This window comes from Megascapheus bottae, chromosome 9 (genome assembly GCF_031878675.1).
Source record: "Megascapheus bottae isolate mThoBot1 chromosome 9, mThoBot2.hap1, whole genome shotgun sequence".
NCBI classification, from domain to species: Eukaryota; Metazoa; Chordata; class Mammalia; order Rodentia; family Geomyidae; genus Megascapheus; species Megascapheus bottae.
The window spans coordinates 21813667-21836794 of record NC_143517.1 but is presented as its reverse complement, the minus strand read 5'-3'; the positions used below and the strand labels follow the sequence as shown (position 1 = coordinate 21836794).

The following is a 23128-nucleotide window of genomic DNA, read 5'->3' as shown; positions in this document are numbered from 1 at the left end:
CTTGAAACTTTTTACCTCCTGATCTCTGCAAATGAAGCTAGGATTACAGGTATGAACCATTGGCCCTAGGCTTCTTTTAGGCATTGTTAGGTTATAATGTAAAACTTTTAAATGTTTTGTTTTTGTGAAAGAGTTCTCTGTTAAATGTCAGTCTTTGAAAGCATTAAAAGGCTAGTCAATTAAATGTCACATTAAAATCAGGTAAGTGCATTTAAGATATGTTTTAGATATAGATTGTAGGGTGCTGGGGATTGAACCCAGATTTTGTACATGCTAGTCAGTTGTTACCATTGAGCTACATCCCAGCCAAATTTTAAACTTAATCAGAATGGAAGAAAATCATTTTTAACATGTATATGTGTATTTTTAAGTAACACTAATTAATTTCAGTACTTACTTTTCCACACTGTGTTTTTGAATTATTGAAAGCTTATAGAAAAACAGCAGTACAGTAGCATTTATGTTATCTTCTAGATTTCCTAATCGTTAATATTTCTATCATAATACTTTTATTTCTTGCCCTTACAAATATAAAATAAATAGGTATATTTATATTTGAAAGGTAGTTTTAGTCTCAATTTACTCATAAGCACTTACATATGTCTTCTGTGTCTAAAGACATTTTTCTTTTGGTGCCATTCCTGGAACTAGAACTCAGGGCCTGGGCACTGTTCCTGAGCTTTCTCAAGGTTAGCATTCTACCCCTTGAGCCACAGCAACACTTCCAGCTTATTCTGTACATGTAGTACCAATGAATCAAACCCAGGGCTTTGTGTATGCTAGGCAAGCACTCTAGCACAAGGCTACATTCCCAGCCCTAAACACATTTTTCTGTAGTTTTACTGTTATTGAAGGACTAATACTACTAGATTGTCTTAGTCTGTTTGCTGTTTCTGCAACAGAAAGCTAGAGCCTGAGTAATTTATAAAGAAAAATATATTCTGGAGACTAGAAAGTCTGAGAGGAAGAGAATTGCACGCAGTACCACCCATTATTGCATAGTGGGAGCCATCTAAGCCAGAGTGCAAGAGGACCCTGCTAACACGTCTGTAAAGCTCACTTCTGTGATAATGGCAGTAATCCTTTCATGAGAGCAGATGCCTTGTGACTTAAGTCTCTCTTAAAGCTTCTGCCTTCTAACACTGTTAGATTAGGAATTAAGTTTTAGCATACAAACTTTGAGGGTTACATTTCAATTGTACATAGTACAATTGATGATTGTACATAGTACATAGATGCTTGTGCTCACACCTGTAATCCTAAAGCTACTCAGAAGGCGGAGATATAAGGATTGTGGTTCAAAGCTAGCCTGGGCAGGAAAGTCCACAAGATTTTTATCTCCAATTAACCACTAGGAAACTGGAAGTGGTGCGGTGACTCAAAGTGGTAGAGTGCTAGTGTTGAACAAAAGAGCTCAGGGATAGCACCCAGACCCTGAGTTCAAGCCCTATGATCAGCCCCCCTCCAAAAAAAAAATCAATCATATCAGATTTTACCAGTTCCCTTTTATATTATTGTTAGTATTATTATTATTATTTATTTTATTTATTTATTTTTTTTGCCAGTCCTGTGCTTGAGCTCAGGGCCTGAGCACTATCCTTGGACTTTCTCAAGGCTAGAAGCTCTACCACTTGAGCCTCAGCACCATTTCCGGCTTTTTTCCTATGTATGTGGTACCGAGGAATTGAACCCAGGTCTTCGTGCATGCTAGGCAAAGACTCTACCACTAGACCAAACTCTCGGACCCTATTATTTTTATTGTTTGTCAGTGAACTCTGGGCCTGGGAACTATCTTTGAGCTCTTCAGCTCAAGGCTACCAATCTACCCCTTGAACCACAACACCACTTCTGGTTTTCTGTTGCTTAATTGGAGATAAGAGTTTAACGTTCTTTAGTTCTTTAGTTTCTTTAGTACCCGGCTGACTTTGAACCTTGATCGTGAGATCTCAGCCTCCTGAGTAGCTAGGATTATGGGCGTGAGCCATGGTACCTGGCTAAAATTAATTATTGTTTTTGTAGGTCATGGGGCTGGAACTCGGCTTGGGCATTATCCCTGAGCTCTTCAGCTCAAGGCTACTACTCTACCCCTTGAGCCATAACACCATTTCCTCTTTTGCATTTTTATTACTAATCAGTAATCATGTATTTTTGTTTATCATATCTTTCATGTTTGTTTAATGTCCTTTAGCCTGAAATTTTCATTCTTTTATTTTTATTTCATGACATGTTGACATTTTGGGAGTCTAGATCAGTTGTTTTTCCATAGTCTAGATCTTATTTTCTCATAACTAGGTTCAGGTGAAACATTACTGACCAAAAATAGTACAGAGATACTCATGTGTTCTCATTGGATCATATCTGGAGGCACATGACTATGCTACCTTTAATCACTTGATTATTTTCTTTCTACCTGATCATCTGTCTATGAAGATCTATTTTTTTGTAATTAATAAATAGTTAAGTGTTAAATAATAGGCTGGGCTGGAAGTGTGACTGAGTGGGAGAGTGCTTGCCTAGCATGCATGAAACCCTGGGTTCGATTCCACATACACATAAACCTGGAAGTGGTCCTGTGGCATAAGCCCTAGGACTTGCAAAAACAAACAAACAAACAACAAGTAATATGCAGTGTGTATAGCAAAATCTATTGTGTGTATTGTGTCTATATTCTGTGGACTGAATTTGAATGGTAATAAGTTGGCTTTAGGGCTGATGTGAAAATACAGTGTGCATGAGATGTGTCATATGTAAGGGAAGGGGGTAGGTGGGAGTGAGAATGCAGAAGTTTTGTGCACTGTTAATATGATAACATTTGGATAGGGTGACGCAGTTGGGCTTGAGTTTTAGAAAGATAGTTTTAGTAGTAATCATTTGAGAGATTATTATATTCAAGTTAAAGATTATGAAAGGCTGATTCTGTTGTAGTGTTATTGGCAGGAACAGAAAAAAGACTTGAGAAATATTTATGAGGTTAAAGTGGACAGAATCTATTGACTGGTTAAATGGTCATTGGGGCTTTCTTAATAGGAATGCTAGACGTGTTGACTTCATTTTGCTAAGTATAAGTTTTAAGTCATTAGATCTTACAAATGTGACAGGGCATTTTAGTTTTTCTTACAGTTATCTTATTCTTTGTACTTCTTCTAGTTCCTTAAGGACTGTTTGAATGACATTAGCAATGTGATTCTATTTAGGGAAGAGATTTCTTACTGATTTATTCCTACTCAGTATATATACTTGGAGTTGTTAAGCCTGTGTGTAAGATGAAACAGTTGATTATAATGTCTTAAAGTTATTTTATTAAGTAAAGTAACACTTTTGTGTGTGTGTCCCAGTACTTGGGGACATTGTACTTGCTCACTGCCAGTACTGAGACATGAACTCAGGACCTTGTGTTCTTGTTCAGATTTTTGCTTGCTGCTGGTGCAATCTGGCCATTTTTCTGGCTAGTTGGAGATGGAGTCTCTCAAGCTTTTTTGTTTGGCTGGCTTGAACTTCAATCCTCCCAGGTCTCAGCCTTTTGAGCAGCTAGGATTACCAGCGTGAGCCACTGATGCCTAACCTAGAAGAAGATTTTTATTGCAAGTAATCTAATGTCACTTCTGCTAAGATTTTGATTCTATCATGTGTTTACTTTCGCAGACCACCCATTCTGTTTCCTGAAAAAATGATTTTGTTTTGTTTGTCTATGTTTTTCTAAGATGTTCTCAGTGCAGCTGAGCCTTGGGGAGCAGACATGGGAATCGGAAGGGAGCAGCATAAAGAAGGCCCAACAAGCTGTTGCTAATAAAGCTTTGACTGAATCTAATCTTCCTAAACCGGTTCAGAAACCACCCAAAAGTAATGTCAATAATAACCCAGGTATGGCATTGACTTGTTACCTTCTTTTGTGTAGTGAGGAATGTTTGTGATGTTTGTGTATGTTTTGTATGGCTAGCAGCCCAGATACCCAGTCATAAATACTAATAGTGTGTACACATGCAATACAAGACAGCTGAATACGTTGAAGGGGGGAGAGAATGAAGAAGGTAATCGAAAGTATTTTTAAAGTTGGTTTTAGTGGATATTATTTTTTAAATGTTATTTATTTATTTATTTATTTATTTATTTATTTATTTATTTATTTATTTATTTATTTATTGTGGGTTACGGGGCTTGAACTCAGCCTGGGCGCTGTCCCTGAGGCTATCACCCTATCCCTGGGCCTGGGCGTTGTCCCTGAGCTCTTCAGCTCAAGGCTACCGCCCTACCCTTGAGCCAAGCTCCACTTCCCTTTTTTCTAGAGGTTAATTGGAGATAAGAGTCTCAGGTCCTTTTGTGCCCAGCTGGCTTTGAACTTTGATTCTCAGATCTCAACCTCCTGAGTAGCTAGGATTATAGGCGTGAGCCAGCTGTGCCTGGCCTGATTTATTTTTAAAATGTGTTTTATTATGACATTTCATATACATATCTCATATTCACATCTCCCCAAGGTGGTTCACATACCTCATATTTACCTCACATTTATGTCCCTCCCATTTCATCTATGTACTTCATATCAGCTTCACCTCCCTCCATTTACTCCACCATTCCGGTTTCTGTTAGAGAATCATACACTAGCCCCTTGTAGATTCATCTTCATTGTGTTTAAAGCATAGTTGTTTATATAGTATCCCCTCACATGAATTATGGTAATTTGCTTATGATAATAAATTCCCTTTCATTCATTCCACTCTTGATAAGTACTCAAATTATTTCATTTGGTGCTATGTAAAATAATAACTGCTATGAGCATTCTTGCACATGTTTCTCTTGGGAATATACCTATGATTGGATGTCTTTTGTTATACGTCTGTTCTGTACTAATGCATAATACCACACACTGTCAATTTAGTCTCCAGCAATATGTAAGAACTCTCTACATTCTTGTTAACATGAGATGTTTTCAGCTGTCGTGATTTTAGCTGTTCTTCTGAAGAAGTAGAGGTGCAGCTCAAGTGTTAGAGCACTGGCTTGAGCAAAAAAAAAAACGAAGGGAAATGCCCTGGCTCTGCATTCAAGCCTTAGTACTAGTACACACATAAGAGAAATGCATTGTCTTATTCTGTTTTTTTTTTTTCAATTGACTTGTGAAGTTTTTTTGAACATATATTGGAATCATAACTTTGTTATGTATGTGTATTATAAAATTTTTTCATTCTTTTAATAGCATATTTTGTTGAATAGAAATTCTTTATTCTAATAAATATAAGTAGTGGTGGCTTTGCATTCTATTCAAGAATTCTTTTCCCATCATATAAGGATTTGAAGATAACCATTTTAGGAGGTTTGTTATTTCTTTTTCTCTTTATCTCTCTCTTTCTCCTTCCTTTCCTTTCCTTTCCTTTCCTTTCCTTTCCTTTCCTTTCCTTTCCTTTCCTTTCCTTTCCTTTCCTTTCCTTTCCTTTCCTTTCCTTTCCTTTCCTTTCCCTTCCTTTCCCTTCCTTTCCCTTCCTTTCCCTTCCTTTCCCTTCCTTTCCCTCCCTTCCTTCCTTCCTTCCTTCCTTCCTTCTTTCCTTCCTTCCTTCCTTCCTTCCTTCCTTCCTTCCTTCCTCCCTCCCTCCCTCCCTCCCTCCCTCCCTCCCTCCCTCCCTCCCTCCCTGCCTCCCTCTCTCTTTCTTTTCTTGTGGTTCATAGGGCCTGGACGCTATCCCTGAGCTCTTCTGCTCAATGCCCTACCCCTTGAGCCACATCCTCACTTCCCCTTTTCTAATGATTAATTGGAGACAAGAGTCTCATGTTCTTTAGTGCTTGGGCTGGCTTTGAACCGCAATCCTCAGATCTCAGCCTCCTGAGTAGCTGGGGTTACAGGCATGAGCCACTGCGCCCTGCTGTTATTTTATTTTTCTAATTGAAGAAATCATTTGTTATGTATGATATCAGAGTTTGAAGTTTCTCTTCTTTTTAAGTGTAGGGACATGCAGTTAACCTGCACTTATTTATTGAAGAGACAGTCCATTTACCTCTGTACTGAGAGAGCCACATTTGCTGTAAAGCAGACTCAGTATCTAGAAGTCCATGTTCTAGGGGAGATCTCATCTTGACTCTGCAGTGAATAGATGGCTGTTATTTGTAGCCTTTCCACAGCATTGTTGATCTGCCAGTTTAATTAGGATTACATCTTAGCCAATTTTGCTTTCTCATTCCTGTTATTTTTTTTACCTTGACAATAATTTCAGATTTATATAAAATTTGTAGAGATAGCACATAGTGCTTCAATGTACTATTTACTCAGATACTGCATTGTAAGCATTTCTAAACAGTGTTTATGGGTGATTAGCAAATATTTCCTAAATGTACTGCCATTCTCCCATCAGGAAGTTAACTTGATTGAAATTAGCATTTACTACTCGGAGGCTCTATATAGATTTTATTGATTGTCCCAGTAATATCAATTGTAGATCTAGGATCTAATCAAGTTTATATGGTTAATGTTCTTACCATTTTTCTTCATTGGACTTGAGCCTAGAACTGTTCTTAGTCTTATCTTTGACCCTGACATTTGTGAAAAGTACAGGAACCACAGCTGTTTTTGTTTTTTAAAGTAAACAGGTCTTCAGATTTTGTTCAGGCTGGCATAAACTTCTGGATTGAAGTGATCTCCCCCTGAAGGAACTAGGACAGGCATGCACCTGGCTTATCATTAATTATTTTGCTAGAAGTATCGCAGGTTTCACCATGGGTATGATTCCTCTGAGCTAACTTCTGTCTTGATGTTTCCTCATCATTCCTCTGTCACTTCTTTCTGGAATAATAAGGTATTCCTAGGTCATCTTGTATATTCCTTGTCTCGGCCACATAGTTGGTAGCCTCTTCTTGGCAGCCTGGTTGATCAGTACATCAGTTCATTCTTTCAGCAAATATTTATTGTGTAATTGTTGTGTTCATGAACTTCCTACAAATGCTCCTTAAAAACTAGTTGTGATGTTTCTTTCATTTGTTGTACGTGGAAATCCAGACTAGTTTTATATAATTATACATCTATTTAGCCTTAATAAATGCAGAAATGCCCTTTAGTGTATCTAAGAACCATGTCAGAATCTCATTTCATTCCCATAAATACAGAAGATTTTCATATGTCAATTAAAAATTATGAGAACCAGTGATAAGTGACATGTTACGGCATTAATACTTTATAGCTTATAACACTGGAGGACCCTGGGTGATCATTGTCTTTTTGCTCCTGGGTTGACCTCTCATACACAAAATGAGAGTGCTTAGCCTTTTCTGGAAGTGGCTCTTAGCTTACAGTTGTTCTGTGGATGTGTGCTGTGGAAGAATTGCTGTGGAGGTAATGGAGGGGTACACATGGAGGGAAGGGCACTCTACTTTTTGTGTGATGGTGATGGAGAGGTGTTACTATGAGAGATGAAGCCTTTTCAGCCTGGCTTACGCTTCTCCTCTACCTTTTCTTACCTTACTGTCAAGAAATATGCTGTAGCTTTGCTTTCCAGTGGGGAATTTTATGTGATTTAAAGGAATATGAATACAGTAGTTTAAACTCTAGGTCATAATGTGAATGGCAGGTATAGTGTGTTCAGATCTGCCACACTGTTGATTTTCTTTTCTTTTTAGTCACACTAGTGATTGTCAGACACATTAGATTCTTAGCTGTTGGCTTAAAGAATGACGACTTCAAACTCTTCCACTTAAATTTTATGCTATTTGAATGTTTATTGCAAAGTGGTTTATTGAAAGCAGTATAAATTTTGCTGGCATAGTGGTTCATGCCTTTAACTCAGAACTCAGTAGGCTGAGTTCTATGCCAACAGATTTATACAGTTTGAAGCCAGTGTGAGCTCTGTAATAAGACCATGTATCTAAATAAGTAAATAAAAGAGTGGATGCATGAACTCACGAGAGAGACAGTGAAGAAAGCAAGAAAAGAAGAAAAGAAAGGAATGGACAAAGAAAGGATTGCTTGAGGCCAGTCTGGGTAATCCAGGGAAACTCAACTCAGAGTGACACAGATCTTGGATTATGATGAATGTATTAGTAATGAAACCAAAATCTTTACAGAATTTAAAGTATAAACTTTTAAAGGAATAGACTATTTGGTATTAAAGTCTTTGGAAAACAGGTACTTTTGAACTGAGCTAGACATAAACTCAAAACTTCCGCTGCTAAGTCAGTATCCACAAGAACTGAACATATGCATCAACTAACAGACTTATTCAGAGGGTGTTCAAGGTAGCCTTACATTTGATAGCCCAAACTGGAAATAAATCAAATCTTCTATCAACAATAGAATAAATTTTGGTATTTTCATTTAGTGAAATACTATTTGGGGATTAAAAAGAGTTTAAAATACTGATATGTATGAAACAGAATTATTGAGTGAAAGTAGCAAAACAGGAAATCATATGTATTTAGATTAGAAGTATGTGCTAGCAAATCTAGAATGACTAAAGTTAGAGAGCCACCTGAGGAGGCAGATGTTGATTGGATAGGAATTGAAGGAAATTTATCAAGAATGGAAATGTTTTTGATCTGAAGGGTGGTCAGATGAATCTTTGTGTAATCTTTGTAATTTGTTGAGCTTAATGCTTTGTGTTTGTACATTTTATCCCTCTATAAAATACTGTAAGAACCAGATGAAGAAAGGGAGAGAGAGAAGAAGGAAGAAAGAAAAGGGAAGCCCTTTATGCTTGCCTTTCTCTTCCTTTGCCATAAGTGCATGTAGTAAATTAGGGATTTGGACTAATTGAATTTACTGTTCAATCGATTAATCTTTTCTTTTTTTTCCCCTCTTCTTTTTTAATCTTTCATTTTTTCATAAGCTCTTTAGTGGTTTTGTATTACTTCTTTAGAAATGAGACAGCAGTTTCTTAATTCTTGATGGATTGCTTATGACCTAAATGCCAAGTGTGCATTTGTGTAAGGCTCTGTCAGCTCTGATTTCTCTGCACATAATGAATGTGGAGTCTTAAATGTAAGTTCTAAAAGGCATGTTTTTATTGAACTAGAATAGCGTAGTGCTGTGGCTCACACCTGTAAATCCTACCTACTCAGGAGGCTGAGATCTGCGGATCAAGGTTCAAAACCAGCCTGAGCAGGAAAGTCTCTTATCTCCAATCAACAACAAAAATTCTGAAAAGTGCAGCTGTGACTTAAGTGGTGGAGTATTAGTTTTCAGCAAAAAAGCTAAGGGACAGTGTCCAGACTCTGAATTCAAGATGTAATACTGGCACAACCTCTGCTCCCTCTGAAAAAAATCCAACCAAAAATGAAATTGTATAAAATTTATATTGAATTTTTCTTAATGTAAGAGTTTTGTATTCAGTATGATTTGTTAAGAATAGAAATTTGTATAGTGTTTTATTGATAACCTGTTTTGATTCTTAAAAATAGCTTGATCCAGTTTTACTTTTTTTTTTTGTACCAATCCTGGGGCCTGAACTCAGGGCAGCTAGGATTACAGGCATGAGCCAGTGGTGCCTGGCTTTAAACAAAAAATTATTATTATTATTATTATTATTATTATTATTATTATTATTGCCAGTCCTGGAGCTTAAACTTGGGGCCTGGGCACTGTCCTTGGGCTTTCTCAGGGCTAGAGCTCTACCACTTGAGCCACAGCACCTTTTGTGCCTTTTTCTATGAATGTGATAACGAGGAATCAAACCCTGATCTTCATGCATGCTAGGCAAGCACTCTACCACTAGGCCATGCTCCCAGCACCTTTTTTTTTTGGTCCTGTTTTGGTACTGGGGATCAAACCCAGGACTTTGCACTTGCTAGGCAAGTGCTTTGCCACTGAGATATATCCCAGCCCTTGGTTTTTATTCTTTATCAGACTGTAGATATTTCTTTAAATATGTAAAATATACACTGTTTGATGTTTTGTTGATTTTCATTTAGTAATATATCCTGCGCTTTGTGGTATCACTCCAAGGATATTGTTATGCAAAAATAAAAGAAAGAAAAACAAGTGAGCCTGGACCCAGTGTAAAAAAAGACTCCAGGGGCCCATGGCTGGAATCTTAGTTACTCAGGAGCTGAGATCTGCGGATAGCAATTAGAAGCTTGGGCAGGAAAGACCATGAAATTCTTACATAAAACTACCAAAAAGTGGGAAGTAGAGCTGTGGCTCATATGGCAGAGTGCTAGACTTGAACAAAAGAAGGTCAGGGGTTGGGAATATGGCTTAGTGAATGAGTGCTTGTCTAGCATGCACAAAGGCCTGGGTTGGATTTTTTCGGTACCATATACACAGAAAAAGCTGGAAGTCGTGCTGTGGCTCAAGTGGTATAGTGCTAATCTTGAGAAAGGCCAACAACAGTGCTCGGGCCCTGAGTTCAAGCCCAGGATTGCTCCCCCCCCCAAAAAAAAAACGGTTAGGAACAAGTCTCAGGTTGAGTTCAAGCCCTAGTATCAATACCAACAGACAACAAAACAATAAAGAAAAAGTGAAGTGTGTATTGTTCATAAGTGGTGTCATGTTAGTGGTTCTCAGGTTGTTTCCTGTGTGAACTGATAACATTTTTATACACCTTTTTTTTTTTTTGCCAATCCTGGGCTTGGGCTCAGGGTTTGAGCACTGTCCTTGGACTTTCTCAAGGCTAGCACTCTACCACTTGAGCCTCAGCACCACTTGCAGCTTTTTTCTATGTATGTGGTATCGAGTAATCGAACCCAGGTCTTCGTGCATGCTAGGCAAGGATTCTACCACTAGGCCAAACTCCCGGCCCTACACCTTTTTTTTTATTGTGTGGGAAAGAACCCTTCAGTTTCTGGAGTACTACAGTCATCATCAGTTATATTTATGTATATTGTCTGGTTGGTTATTAATTAAAATTCAGTGTAAATTTTTTCCTAAGTCTATTACTCATAACCTTGTGTTCAGTGCCAGTGTTTAATTCCTTAAATGCCAAAGTAAAGTGTTCACAAGGGATATTCTTCGTGATTAAATACTTGGGAGTTTTCTGGGGTAAGTAATGTAGAATTTCAGTACTTTAAAATAATGCCTAGAACAATGTAAGAATTTTGTATTTACTTTGTTTCGAAGATTATGAGTATAACTCAATAATTGTTTACTAATTTACCAAGAATGTTGCAGAAGTATTCAAGAGATTTCATTAAAATCTATGTTCTAATGGTTTACTATATATATTATATTAGAAAACCAGGCAGAGGGGTTGTCTACTCTCACCTTCTTTCATGGTAATTAAATATAGTAAGAGTATAGTTTGTGTGATTTGCTGTGGAAATATTTCACTTGTGTGCCTTTAATGTTTCTTTAAACAGGTAGTATTACTCCAACTGTGGAACTGAATGGGCTTGCAATGAAAAGGGGAGAGCCTGCCATCTACAGGCCATTAGATCCAAAGCCATTTCCAAATTATAGAGCTAATTACAACTTTCGGGGCATGTACAATCAGAGGTTTGTATGTCTTCTTTGGTTTTGTTCTTATTCACTAATTTATACATACTGTTAAGTTTCTAAAACTTGAAGAGTATTTTTATTGTAAACCCAGCTCTCCTTGGGTATTTTGCATGGTATTTAGATAAATCAAAAGCACTAGTTTCTATGGACTCATGATGTATCTGTTGAAGGGAGGACATGTTTTTAGTCAGCCAAGAATTCTATAGTGCTGAATTTCTAATTGTTTTTCGCATTTCTTTACTAAACATAGTTCAGTTATATTTGTTTAGATTTGTCTGAATATAGTAATGAGCTTGAATGTTTATAGTTTGTAGGAAATACATTATTGGGGGATAGAATTTAAGTCTTTTTGCACATTGAATGACTTTATGGTGGTTGTATTACATAGTTGTAAAAATAAAATGTAGGCCTTTACCTCAATCATATGAGTTATGTAAGACTCATTTGTAGAAACTGGAAAATGTAGAAAAGTAAAGAAATGTAAATAACTTAGGAGTGCCAGCATTAGTTACCTTTAATACTTTGAAATACTTTGTTTGCAAATAAATATATTTAACCAAATTAGGTTGTTCTTTATATAGTTTCTACAGTAATCTATTAAGATATAATATACGTATATTATATAAATATAAATATATATAAACATACAAACAAATATAAATATATAATATATTTAAACAAATTAGGTTGTTCTTTATATAGTTTCTGTAATCTGTTAAGATACAATGTACATACATTAAAACACAAATCTTAAGTGTATGTCTTGGTGACTATGTATTATGTGTGTTTATGCTTCATTTTAGTGGCTTGTGTGTGTGTGTGTGTGTGTGTTGGTTGTAGGGCTTAAACTCAGGGCCTGGGCACTGTCCCTGAGCCATAGCACCATTTCTGTTTTTTTTTTTTTTTTTTGAGATAAGAGTCTCATGGATTTTTCTGACTGAGTTGCTTTGAATCATGATCCTCAGACCTCAGCCTCCCGAGTAGCTAGGATTATAGGTATGAACCACAAGTGCCTGGCTTTAGTGGAGTTTTTATACATACCAGATCCAACTACTGAAAGCTCTTATCACCTCAGACCTCTATGCACTTGACAAAGCTTCCTCCCAGAAGTAACACTGTTCAATCACCATAGATTAGTTTTGCCTATTGAACTTTATAGAAATAGACTCAAAGCATTTAGTGTGTCTAGTTTTTTTTTTTTTGTAATAGTTTTAGGATTTAAACTCATGATCTTGTATTTGCAAAATAAACTGCCTAGTTTTCTTGTTTTAGAATTTATGTGCTGTATACATTTTAAGGTATTATCTATGTACATAGTGCTGCATGCACATAGTAATCATTTTTTTTAATTTTTTTTTTTTTTTTTTTTTTTTGTTGGTTGTGGGGCTTGAACTCTGGGTCTGGTGCTATCCCTGAGCTCTTCAGCTCAAGTCTACTGCCCTACTCCTTGAGCCATAGCGCCACTTCGGTTTTCTAGTGATGAATCGGAGATAAGAGTCTCACGGTTTTTAGTGCCCAGACTGGCTTTGAATCTTGATTCTCAGATCTCAGCCTCCTGCGTAGGTAGGATTACAGGCATGAGCTACCTCGCTCAGCTTTGTCTTTAATCTTCATGAAGTATTTTAGTTGGCAATAAAATGCTTCATATGGTCAAAGTATATTCATAACTATATGCCTATTTTTGATTATCTAGTTTGCCTTCTTCCCATGGGGCTGTTATAAATAGCATAGCAGTAACATTCTTTTTATTAGCATAAATTGTACAACAGGGTTTTGTGGTGATAATACATTTATGTATAGAGCATATGTTAACGAATTTGCTCCTTCTATATTAGTTTTATATCCTCTTTTTTCCATTCCCTCCTTTTTTTTTGCCAGTCCTGGAGCTTGAACTCAGGGCCTAGGCACTGTCCTTGGGCTTTCTCAAGGCTAGCACTCTACTGATTAAGCCACAGCACCATTTCCAGCATTTTTTGTGTATGTGGTACCAAAGAATTGAACTCAGAGGTTCATGCATGCTAGGCAGGCACTCTACCAGTAGGCCACAATCCAGGCCCCCCTTCCCTCTTTTTAAAGATAGTTTTTAGTGGACTTTCTTATGCTGTTTCTTTCTCCCTCTCTCTCTCTCTCTCTCTCTCTCTCTCTCTCTCTCTCTCTCTCTCTCTCTCTCTCTCTCTCTGTCTCTCTCTGTCTCTCTCTGTCTCTCTCTCTCTCTCTCTGTCTCTCTCTGTCTCTCTGTCTCTCTGTCTCTCTGTCTCTCTCTCTCTCTCTCTCTCTCTCTCTCTCTCTCTCTCTTTCTCTCTCTCTCTCCCTCTCATGGACTTTCTTATACTGTTTCTCTCCCCCCCCCCGTGTGTCTGTGTATAGTACTTCTATAATATTCACCTTTCTCCTCAGTACTCTTTCTTTCTCTCCTGTAAAAGTGTTTATGTTCAAATCTTAGCTCTTATCACTTTATTTCCTGAAGGTAAATTATTATAAATGTTGTTACTACTTATAATAGTAGTAGAGTGTAAAAACATTTGTATTGCCCAACTACATTAAAGTTTGTTCTAGTGTCATATGGTATGTAAGAATGCTGTTTCAATTCTGACAAATCTGAGCAAGAAAATTTTGTCATTTCATAGTTAAAAGGTACAATTAAAAAAATCAATATTATTGAGTACTAGTGAAGCAGTAGTTTCTTTAAATGTGTATTATTTACCCTTCTGTCTATTTTAATTTTCTTTTTATAGCATTGCTCAATATGTGTTAAAGGTATTCTTTCTATTTTATTTGTTGTAATTTTCCTGTTTTAAAAGTTGGGGCCTAAATAGTATGACACTAAATGTAAGGACCTCTAGGATAAGGAAACAAAAGCCATATAAGGAGTGATTATTGTCCTTAATGTACTATGTCATCTCTCATCTCTTTTGCTATTCCTTGGTTATCTCATATTGTTACAATATTTCACCCTGTTATCTGATATAGTTTATATGTGCTTAATTGATTATTTGAAATTGGATAGGGAAGGGGGGAAATCAAGATGAGCGGGGGGGGGGGGGGGCGTGAGGGGAGAAGGAAATGGGGACCATGTCATGAGAAAGGATATCAGTGTTTGTGAAGTAATACACCTTCTATCTGGTGAATATAATGTAACCCTTCTATTAATTACAATTAAAAAAAAGAAAAAAAATTTGAGACCTTGCTGGGCATGGTGGCTCATGCCTGTAATCCTAGCTACTTAGGAGGTTGAGATTTGAGGATCATGGTTCAAAGCCAGCCCAGGCACTAAAAAAATTCATGAGACTCTTATCCAGTTAATCACCAGAAAAACAGAAGTGGTGCCTGGCTTAAGCAGTAGGTTGGCAGCTTTGAGCTGAAGAGCTCAGGGACAATAGCCAGGCCAAGGGATAGGGCTGTATCCTTATGTTGGAGAGCTCAGGGACAGTGCCCAGGCCCAGAATTCACGTCCCAGGACTGACAAAACAATATAAAACAAAACAAAATTGGGACCTTGGGCTGGGAGTTTGGCCTAGTGGTAGAATGCTTGCCTAGCATGCATGAAGACCCAGGTTCCATTTTTTGGTACCACATACATAGAAAAAAGCTGGAAGTGGTGCTGTGGCTCAAGTGGCAGAGCCTTGAGAAAGCCCAAGGACAGTGCTTAGGCCCTGAGTTAAAAAAAATAAAATAAAATTGGGATCTGGTATGGCACCTTACCCTTGTAATTGTAGCTCCTTAGGAGGTGGTATGATCACACACAAAAAGATCCGGCCTCAGAATTTGAGCCATGTGTAATGTCCATACCCCCATTCTCAGTTATTGGAGGTAGGGTGATCACAGAGGCAAGTCCAGGAAAAAGTATGAACTCCTATCTAAAAACCAAACTAAAGCAGAAAGGACGGAGGCATGGCAGAAATGGTAGTGTGCTTGCCAGGAAGCCCAAGCTCCTGAGTTTAATTCCCAATACTGCCAAAGAGGAACAGCAAAACAAAATGTAAAATCCCATTCATTTAGGACAGTCCTTTTCAAGCTGAATTTCTTTGAGGGTTCTTTCTCAAGATTGCTAAGAAAAAGTTGTATAGTATCTTACTTTTCTTTCTTTCTTTTTTCTCTGTATGAAAAAATTAAAGGAATGCCCCTCTCCTTTCCTATGATTGCCCTGGATTATTCTTAAGTGCTTTTCCTTAGTGGCAATATCCTTTTGTTGAGTAGGTGTTGAAATCTGCAGGTGTTACTGCAGTCTTCCCTTGGCTTAAGCCCTGGCTTCTCTTGGCTTCAGCCCTGGCTTCTCTTGGCTTCCCTGTGCATCACTCCATTCATTTCTTTGGTTGCATCTCTGCTTCTTTCTATGGAACATCTACTACACTTTCCCCCTAGCTCTTAGCTCAGTGTGTGTACACTGCTTAAGAGGCATGGAGATGGAATATTTTTCTTTCAGTTGCTTTCTTGTCTTTTTCTTTTTGTATAATGTGTTGTTGCTTTTAATCTTAGGCTACCCAATATAAATAAAGCTACTTGCCCACTTTAGCATAGTAGATATGTATGATTACTTGATTAAGGAATACTCAGTCTACTTTATACTTTGCAACATATTTTATTACCAATGTACTATAGTGAATAGATTAATTAAAGTATCATTTTAATATTTCTTGTATATTTTTATCTATGATCCTTTACTTAAATTTTGATAGAAATTTGACTTGTGGATTTTTTTTCAAAAGAAGCAATAAAAAAATCAGAAGGTCTTGTCCTGTTGTAATTGAAGAGGCAGTCATTCAGTAATAAGTGATTAGTCACTGAGGTCACACCTGAAAAAGACCTAAAGGAGAGGGAAAAGTCATGTAAATGTGATGGGAAAGAGGGTGTCTGGGATAAGAAAGCAAATGCAGAGCCTCTGATGTAGGAGCGTGCCTAGCCAGTACATGTCATAACCAGGAAGCCACTATGCCTGGAACAGAGGGAATGAAGAGAGGAGTTGATATATAAAATCATGGGAGGTGACTAGGGTCATGTTATTTAATATGCTTTTCTAGGTTTTCTGCTAAAAATATTGACATGGGTTGTCAATATCTAGTTCTAATATCAGATAACTCCTTAGAATAAGGAGTATTTATGATTACAGGTGTGAGCCACCAGCACCCAGCCGGAAAGTTACTTTTACTTAGAGCTAGTACTGTTCCCTGTACCTCCTTCCTCAGCAGAGAGCACTTAACTTCCAAATTTATTTTCTTTCTTTTTCCCTAGAGCTGAGGACCGAACTCAGGACTCTTCCACTGAGCTAAATCCCCAACCCCTCAAATTTATTTTCAAAGTATTTATTCAAAGGAGTTTCAATTCTACAAGTCAGTATATAACACTTAAGTCTATAAGGCATAAGGCTTCTATGTTTTCTGAGCCATCAGACTTGTGGTATCATGTCAGTGCTCAAATTGTTTCAGATTTAGGAGCATTGCAGGTTCTGGATTTCTACTTGTATCTCAAAATTTATATAGGATGATAGATTTCTAAATATTGTGTTGGTACAGTAAATATGTGTCTTCAGTGTTTGTAATTCCCCCCTTTTTTTTTCCAGTCCTGGGCTTGAGCTCAGGGCCTGAGCACTGTCCTTGGCCTTTCTCAAGGCTAGAGCTCTACCACTTGAGCCTCAGCACCACTTCCAGCTTTTTTGTATGTATGTGGTACCAAGGAATCGAACCCGGGTCTTCGCTCATGCTAGGCAAGCACTTTAACCACTAGGCCAAACTCCTGGCCCCTGTAATTCCCTTTTTTGCATATACTTTATTAACTATTTCATTGTAAAATAAGCCATTTTATTTTGTATAATTTACATCTTTACGGGAATCACTTTTTGTAATTCCCTTTTTAAAAGAATGTATTAGCCCAGCATTTGTGGCTCATGCCTGTAGTCCTAGTTCCTTCAGGGGGCTGAGATCTGAGGATCAAGGCTCAAAGCCAGCCTAAGCATGAAAGTCTAAGATGCTCTTATCTTCAGTTATCCACCAGAAAACCAGAAGTGGCACTGTGGCTCAAGTGGTAGAGTACTAGCCTTGAGCTGAAGAGCTCAGAGATAGTGCCCAAACTCAGAGTTCAAGCTCCATGACCTACCAAAACAAAAAACAAAACAGAATGTATCAGAACACTTGAATATATTCATGTCAGGAGTGATATGAATAGATGTAAACCTATAGTTTTGGTTTCTGCCACCAGATGGTGCTTGTGTATTGATAAAACCTACTGACTGTTCAAGTTCATTTTGGTTACTATTCCAAGGTCAGTGGCTCACTTAAAAATAAAGAAGTTAAGCCATGTGAGATCACTAGTAATTAACCTTTCCATGACCTATAAATATTTCAGTTTCTTATAGTTCAACCTAATAATAATAGGAAAAAGTCAGCCTCATATACAATATTAAAATCTGTTGGATAAATTGAAATAAATATGAAGTGATAAAAGCTGGAACTTGTATTTATTTTATTTTTGTTTTTATATCTGTTAATTAAAAAGCCTTTATTGAAAAAGTGATAAGTTGTAAAGTTGTAAAGTTCATTTCCAACATAGTGTCAAGGATTTGTCAAGAGTATCAGTGTTGCATTAGGAACTTGTTTTAATAGTTATAGGGCTGATCATGGTAGCTCAAGCCTATTATCCTAGCTACTTGGGTGGGGGGGGAGGGATAGAGAACTGAGGATGGTAATTCTAAGGTAGTCAGGGATAAAAGTTTGGTAGACTTACTGGATGCTGGTGTCTCACACTTATAACCCTGGAAAGCTAAGGTCTGAGGATCACTGTTTTAGGTCAGCAGGAAAGTCTGTGAGACTCTTATTTCCAATTAACCACCAAATAGTCAGAAATGGAGCTGTGGCTCAAAATGATAGAGCACTATCCTTGGGCACAAAAGCTCAGGGAAAGTGCCCTAAGCCCTGTGTTTAGGTTTGATGATCGGCACACAAACCCACAAATTTCATTCAGTGTCTGGCTGACATTGTATGTACTCGTGGTATCCAGAGTGACATGGGGAAGCCACATGGGAACCTGGGTGGAAGGTAAGGCTCTATCTTAAAAATAACTAAGGCAAAAAAAGAGCTGGAGATATGTCTCAAGTGATAAAGTACCTGCTTAGCAAGCATGAGACCCTGAGTACAACCTGTTCTTCCTTCAAAGATAAAGCCATACAAAATTTTGTTTTTTGGGGGGTGAGGGGAATGACAAAATTTTTATTACCAGCTTAAGAATAATCATGACAGGGCTGGGAGTTTGGCCTAGGGGTAGAGTGCTTGCCAGCATGCATGAAGACCTGAGTTTGATTCCTTGGTACCACATATATAGAAAAAGCTGGAAGTGAGCTACCACTCTACCACACTTGAGCTGTGGCTCAAGTGGTAGAACTCTAGCATTGAGAAAGCCCAAGAACAGTGCTCAGGCCCTGAGTTCAAGGCCCAGGACTGGCAAAAAAAAAATAATCATGATAGAGTAAAATGCTATGAAGATTCTCAGTGTGGAAGTGTTTTTATTTTAGCAATAAGCAATCTGTGGTTGAGTATGTGAATTTGAAACAATGAAAAACTGTATATATGTAATGCAGAAAATCCTTTCTTAAGAATATGTAGTGGCTCTCTTGGTTTGGGGAATATATTTATTTCTCTTTTGTCATATGCTTTACACATAGAATGCATGAAGGAATTTAAACATGCTCTTTCTTTAGGTGTCTTTCACTTTATAGGATAGATGTAGAACTGAAGATAATATTTTGTAAATGTTATTTTTCTGCATTTTTTTAAAAGCTGGTCCCAGGGTTTGAACTCTTGGCTTGGGCACTGTCCCTGTGGCCTCTTTGTGCTCAAGACTAGAGCTCTACCACTTGATCCACAAGCCCACTTTTTTTGAGTATTTTGTTGGAAATAGAGTTTCATAGATTTTCTTGCCTGGGCTAGCTTTGAACTGTGATCCTCTGATCTTAAGTCTCCTAGGATTTTAGGCGTGAGTTTTTTTTCTTAAAGAGTTTTATAGAGTTGCTTTGTTAAATTGTGAATGTTTTTCAGTTAGGAGAAATAAGTGTAAACCCATAGGAGAGAGCTACAATAAAATACATTTTCTTTTAAAAACACTGATAAGCCAAAAAAGGAGAATTTGAACATGTTATTGCCAAAGTAAGAATGAGGAAGGTTGAATTTAAGATTGATATCCCTCAAGTTCAGATATAAAAATCCTTGACAAAATATTAGTGAATTATATTCAGCAAAATTTAAATAATATATTGTGATTGAAATTTATTCTAAAAAAGCAAGATTGGCTTAGTATAGTAATAAAAATATTAACCATGTGAGTATCTTATTAGATGTGGAAAAAGCAATTGATAAGTCAGCCCTTATACTAGAACCAGAAGAGAACTCCCTTAACTTGGTAAGGCATTTCTCCAAACAACCTCTGGATGATGTCTTTTGTACTAATAGATTGGATATGTTTCTTACAAGGTCAGAAACAAGACATTGATATATATAATTGTCACAATTTCTTTTATACTTGAGTGAGTTCTGTCATTTACAATGAGAAGAAATAGAGGGAAGTATTAATAGAAGCAAAGCTGTTTTGATTTGTAGACAATGTGATCTTGTGTGTAGAAAATTCTAAAAAACAAGACAGAAAACTTGTGGAATAAGTGAGTTTAGCACAATTTCAAGATATCCTATCAGCATCTAGAAAAACCAGTATTTCTACTTAAGGAACAACTGGAAATGGCAGCAGCATACAACTTATAGGAATAAATTGAACAAAATGTGTGCGTAACCTTCGTAGTAAGTTATGACATAATTTCTCATATCTGTTTTGTTTTGACTAAAATAGTGTGTCACTAAATAGCTCAAGCTGGCCTTGAAATATGAATCTTCTGATTCAGCCTCTCAAGGGCTTGGATTATTGTGTGCCACCTGGCTTAGCATCCTCTTTCTACAATTTTAAGTGGCTGGAAAACTCTCATATAACATGAAATTTAGGTGAACTTTGGATTTTAGCATGTGTTAGTTTTCTTAGAACATTGCCACTATCACTTGTATTATTTGTAGCTGGTTGTGTATGGATATAAATCAGTTGAGCAGGTAGGACAGGGACTATATATCCTGCAAAGCCTCAAATATTTATTGTCTGGCCTTTTAGAGAAGTGTGTGTTATCTGAAATATGGAGACAAGAACTAAGTCTGTCCATCCCTGTATTACCAACTTAGTCTTTTCAAAATTAATTACAATATGGATGATAATTCTTTCCAGTAGTTGTATATCTAACAGGGTATTGGATGGAAACAAACAATAAGAACCCCAACTTCTAGAGTGCCCCAATCACAGACAAAAATTCACTGGAAATAGACCATAGCTAAGTGCAAAGGTTAAAGCTGTAAAAATTCCAATTGAAAATTCTTTACTGCTCTGGATATAGGTAAAAATTTTTTTCGAATACTGGAAGCCCAAAGTAATTTTCCAGGATGTACTTAGTATTTTGAGGACAGCAGAGATTCCTTAGAATATAGAAAGCAAGAATCATCAAAGAACTGAGAAATCATATGTCATCAAAATTTAAAAGTACTGTTTTAAGAAAAAGATGAAGAGCAAAGCATGTACTGAATGAAAACATTTGTAATATACATGTTTGAAAGATGACTTGTTTCTAAAATATTTAAGGGAATATCTTCAAAATAAAGGAATATGTAACAATATCTGTGAAATAAAGAAATATCTAACATAAAAAGTCAAAATCGTGCAAAGTCCTGAACTAACTCTTACTGTGAAAAAGGTGAAAAAATTAAAAAAAAAGTAAAACAGGACAGGGAATCAGTGGGTCAACGCCTGTAATCCTGCTCAGGAGGCTGAGATCCAAGGATCACAGTTTAAAACCAGCCCGGGCAGAAAAGTTGGTGATTTTCTTATCTCCAATAAAGTACTCAAAAGAGCTGAAAATGGTGCTGCACCACAAGTGGTTTGCAAAAAGAAGCTCAGAGACAGTACTCAGGCCCAGAGTTCAAGCCCCAGGACCAATGCAACACTTCCCTCATAGAGGGGTAAGAGTGATTAATATGGTCAAAATGATGAATAATTAGGTTCGTTCAAATTATAACCTAAAATCTAAAGCCTTAAATCTGAAAAGACTGACATACGTCACCAAGACAAGTGTCACGGTGGAGCACCTAAAACTCTCATGCTAGTAATTTAAAATGACACAGCCACTTGGTCAGAATTTACTACTTTTCTATGAAGTGAAAGATATGGTTACCATGCTAACAGAAACTGTACACCAAATCTAAATGTACTAAGCCATTTGAAGAATTGTACATGGATGTTTGTAACATGTTTCTTTATAATTGCCTCATATTGGAGACAGTGTGGCCTATTGCTGGGTAAACGATGAAAGCAATTGTTATATAACTCCTTTGGAGTGGTATTCACCAGTAAAAGTCTTGAACCATGTAACAGTTATGTGTAAATCTCCAAAATGTTATGCTGAGGGAAAATACCAGGTGTATAATGTGTATACTATGGTATTCTGTTTTTGTGGAATAGGTGCAGCTGTTCCATAATGAGTGATGTAATGAGTTGGTTGGTCTATAGAGAGAGGAATTTCCTGTACAAGGAAACTTTTGGAGTAGTAACAATGCTCTGAATCTTGATTTTAATGGTTATTCTATGATACGTGTCAGAATTAATCAAACTGTGCTTAAAAATAGACACATTTCATTATATGTAAATTTTTCAAGAAAGTTGATTTAAAAAATACATTTTGTAATACTCCATTTTACTTGAAGCTGAAGGTATTTCTAAGAATCACCACACATTTTTGCACTCAAGTATTTGAATAAAAACTTGACCAGAATGCCTTACTTATTAAAGTAATATTTATCTCATGGGCTGTGGAGGATAATACTGTTTTTTAAGTCCTGGGGCTTGATCTCAAGGCCTGGGTGCTGTCCCTGAGCTTCTTTTGCTTAAGGCTAGCACTCTACTACTTGAGCCACAGTGCCACTTCTGGCTTTCTTTCTATTTATGTGGTACTGAGGAATCAAACCCAGGGCTTCATGCATGCTACACAAGAACTCTACCACTAAGCCACATTCCCAGTCACAAGATAATAATAGTTTTCCTGTAAGTTGCTTGGCATTTGCTGTAGTTCCTAGCTTTTCACATATTGTAGGTGGTGTAGATAGTTACAAGACAGATGGTGCAGTTGGATTCATAGATGTGTAGATTTGAGCAGGTTATTCAATCTTCTTTTTCTCAGTTAACTTACCTGCAACTTGGAGGACTGTGTTCCTACTATTGTTTATCAGTATTTAATAAAGTAATTGAGAATCTCACATAGCTCATTATCCTATTTATCATAGTTTTTAGTTCTTTAAAAGAATTTTTTTTGGGGGGAGGGCAGTCCGGGGGCTTGAGCTCTGGGTCTAGACACTGCACCTGAGCTTTTGTGCCCAAGGCTAGTGCTCTACCACTTGAGGCACGACTTCACTTTCAGTTTTTTGTTTTATTGGAGACAAGTCTCCAGACTTTCTTGCCTAGGCTGGCTTCAAACAATGTTCCTCACATCTCAGCTTCCTGAGTTGATAGGATTATAGGCTTGAGCCACCAGTGGTGGCTCTTAAAAGAATCTGAATGCCAGTATACTTCTTCTAAACATTGCTATTTTGACAGATTAAAAAATTTACTTCTGGTAGATTCTAGAAAGAATTCAAATAGTGTAATTCTAAACACTAGGGA

At 37.1% G+C, this 23128-nt stretch overlaps 1 protein-coding gene across 7 annotated transcripts in view; it reads left to right on the top strand.

Annotated features, from left to right (window-relative positions):
• The window catches only part of Stau2 (staufen double-stranded RNA binding protein 2), a 616065-nt gene that overhangs the window by 392621 nt on the left and 200316 nt on the right, over nt 1-23128 (top strand). For all 7 annotated transcript variants that reach the window (XM_090338967.1, XM_090338966.1, XM_090338968.1 and 4 more), the window contains 2 exons: nt 3702-3861; nt 11266-11401. In XM_090338967.1, the coding sequence (XP_090195093.1) occupies nt 3702-3861; nt 11266-11401 (296 nt within the window). The remainder of the gene's footprint in view (nt 1-3701; nt 3862-11265; nt 11402-23128) is intronic.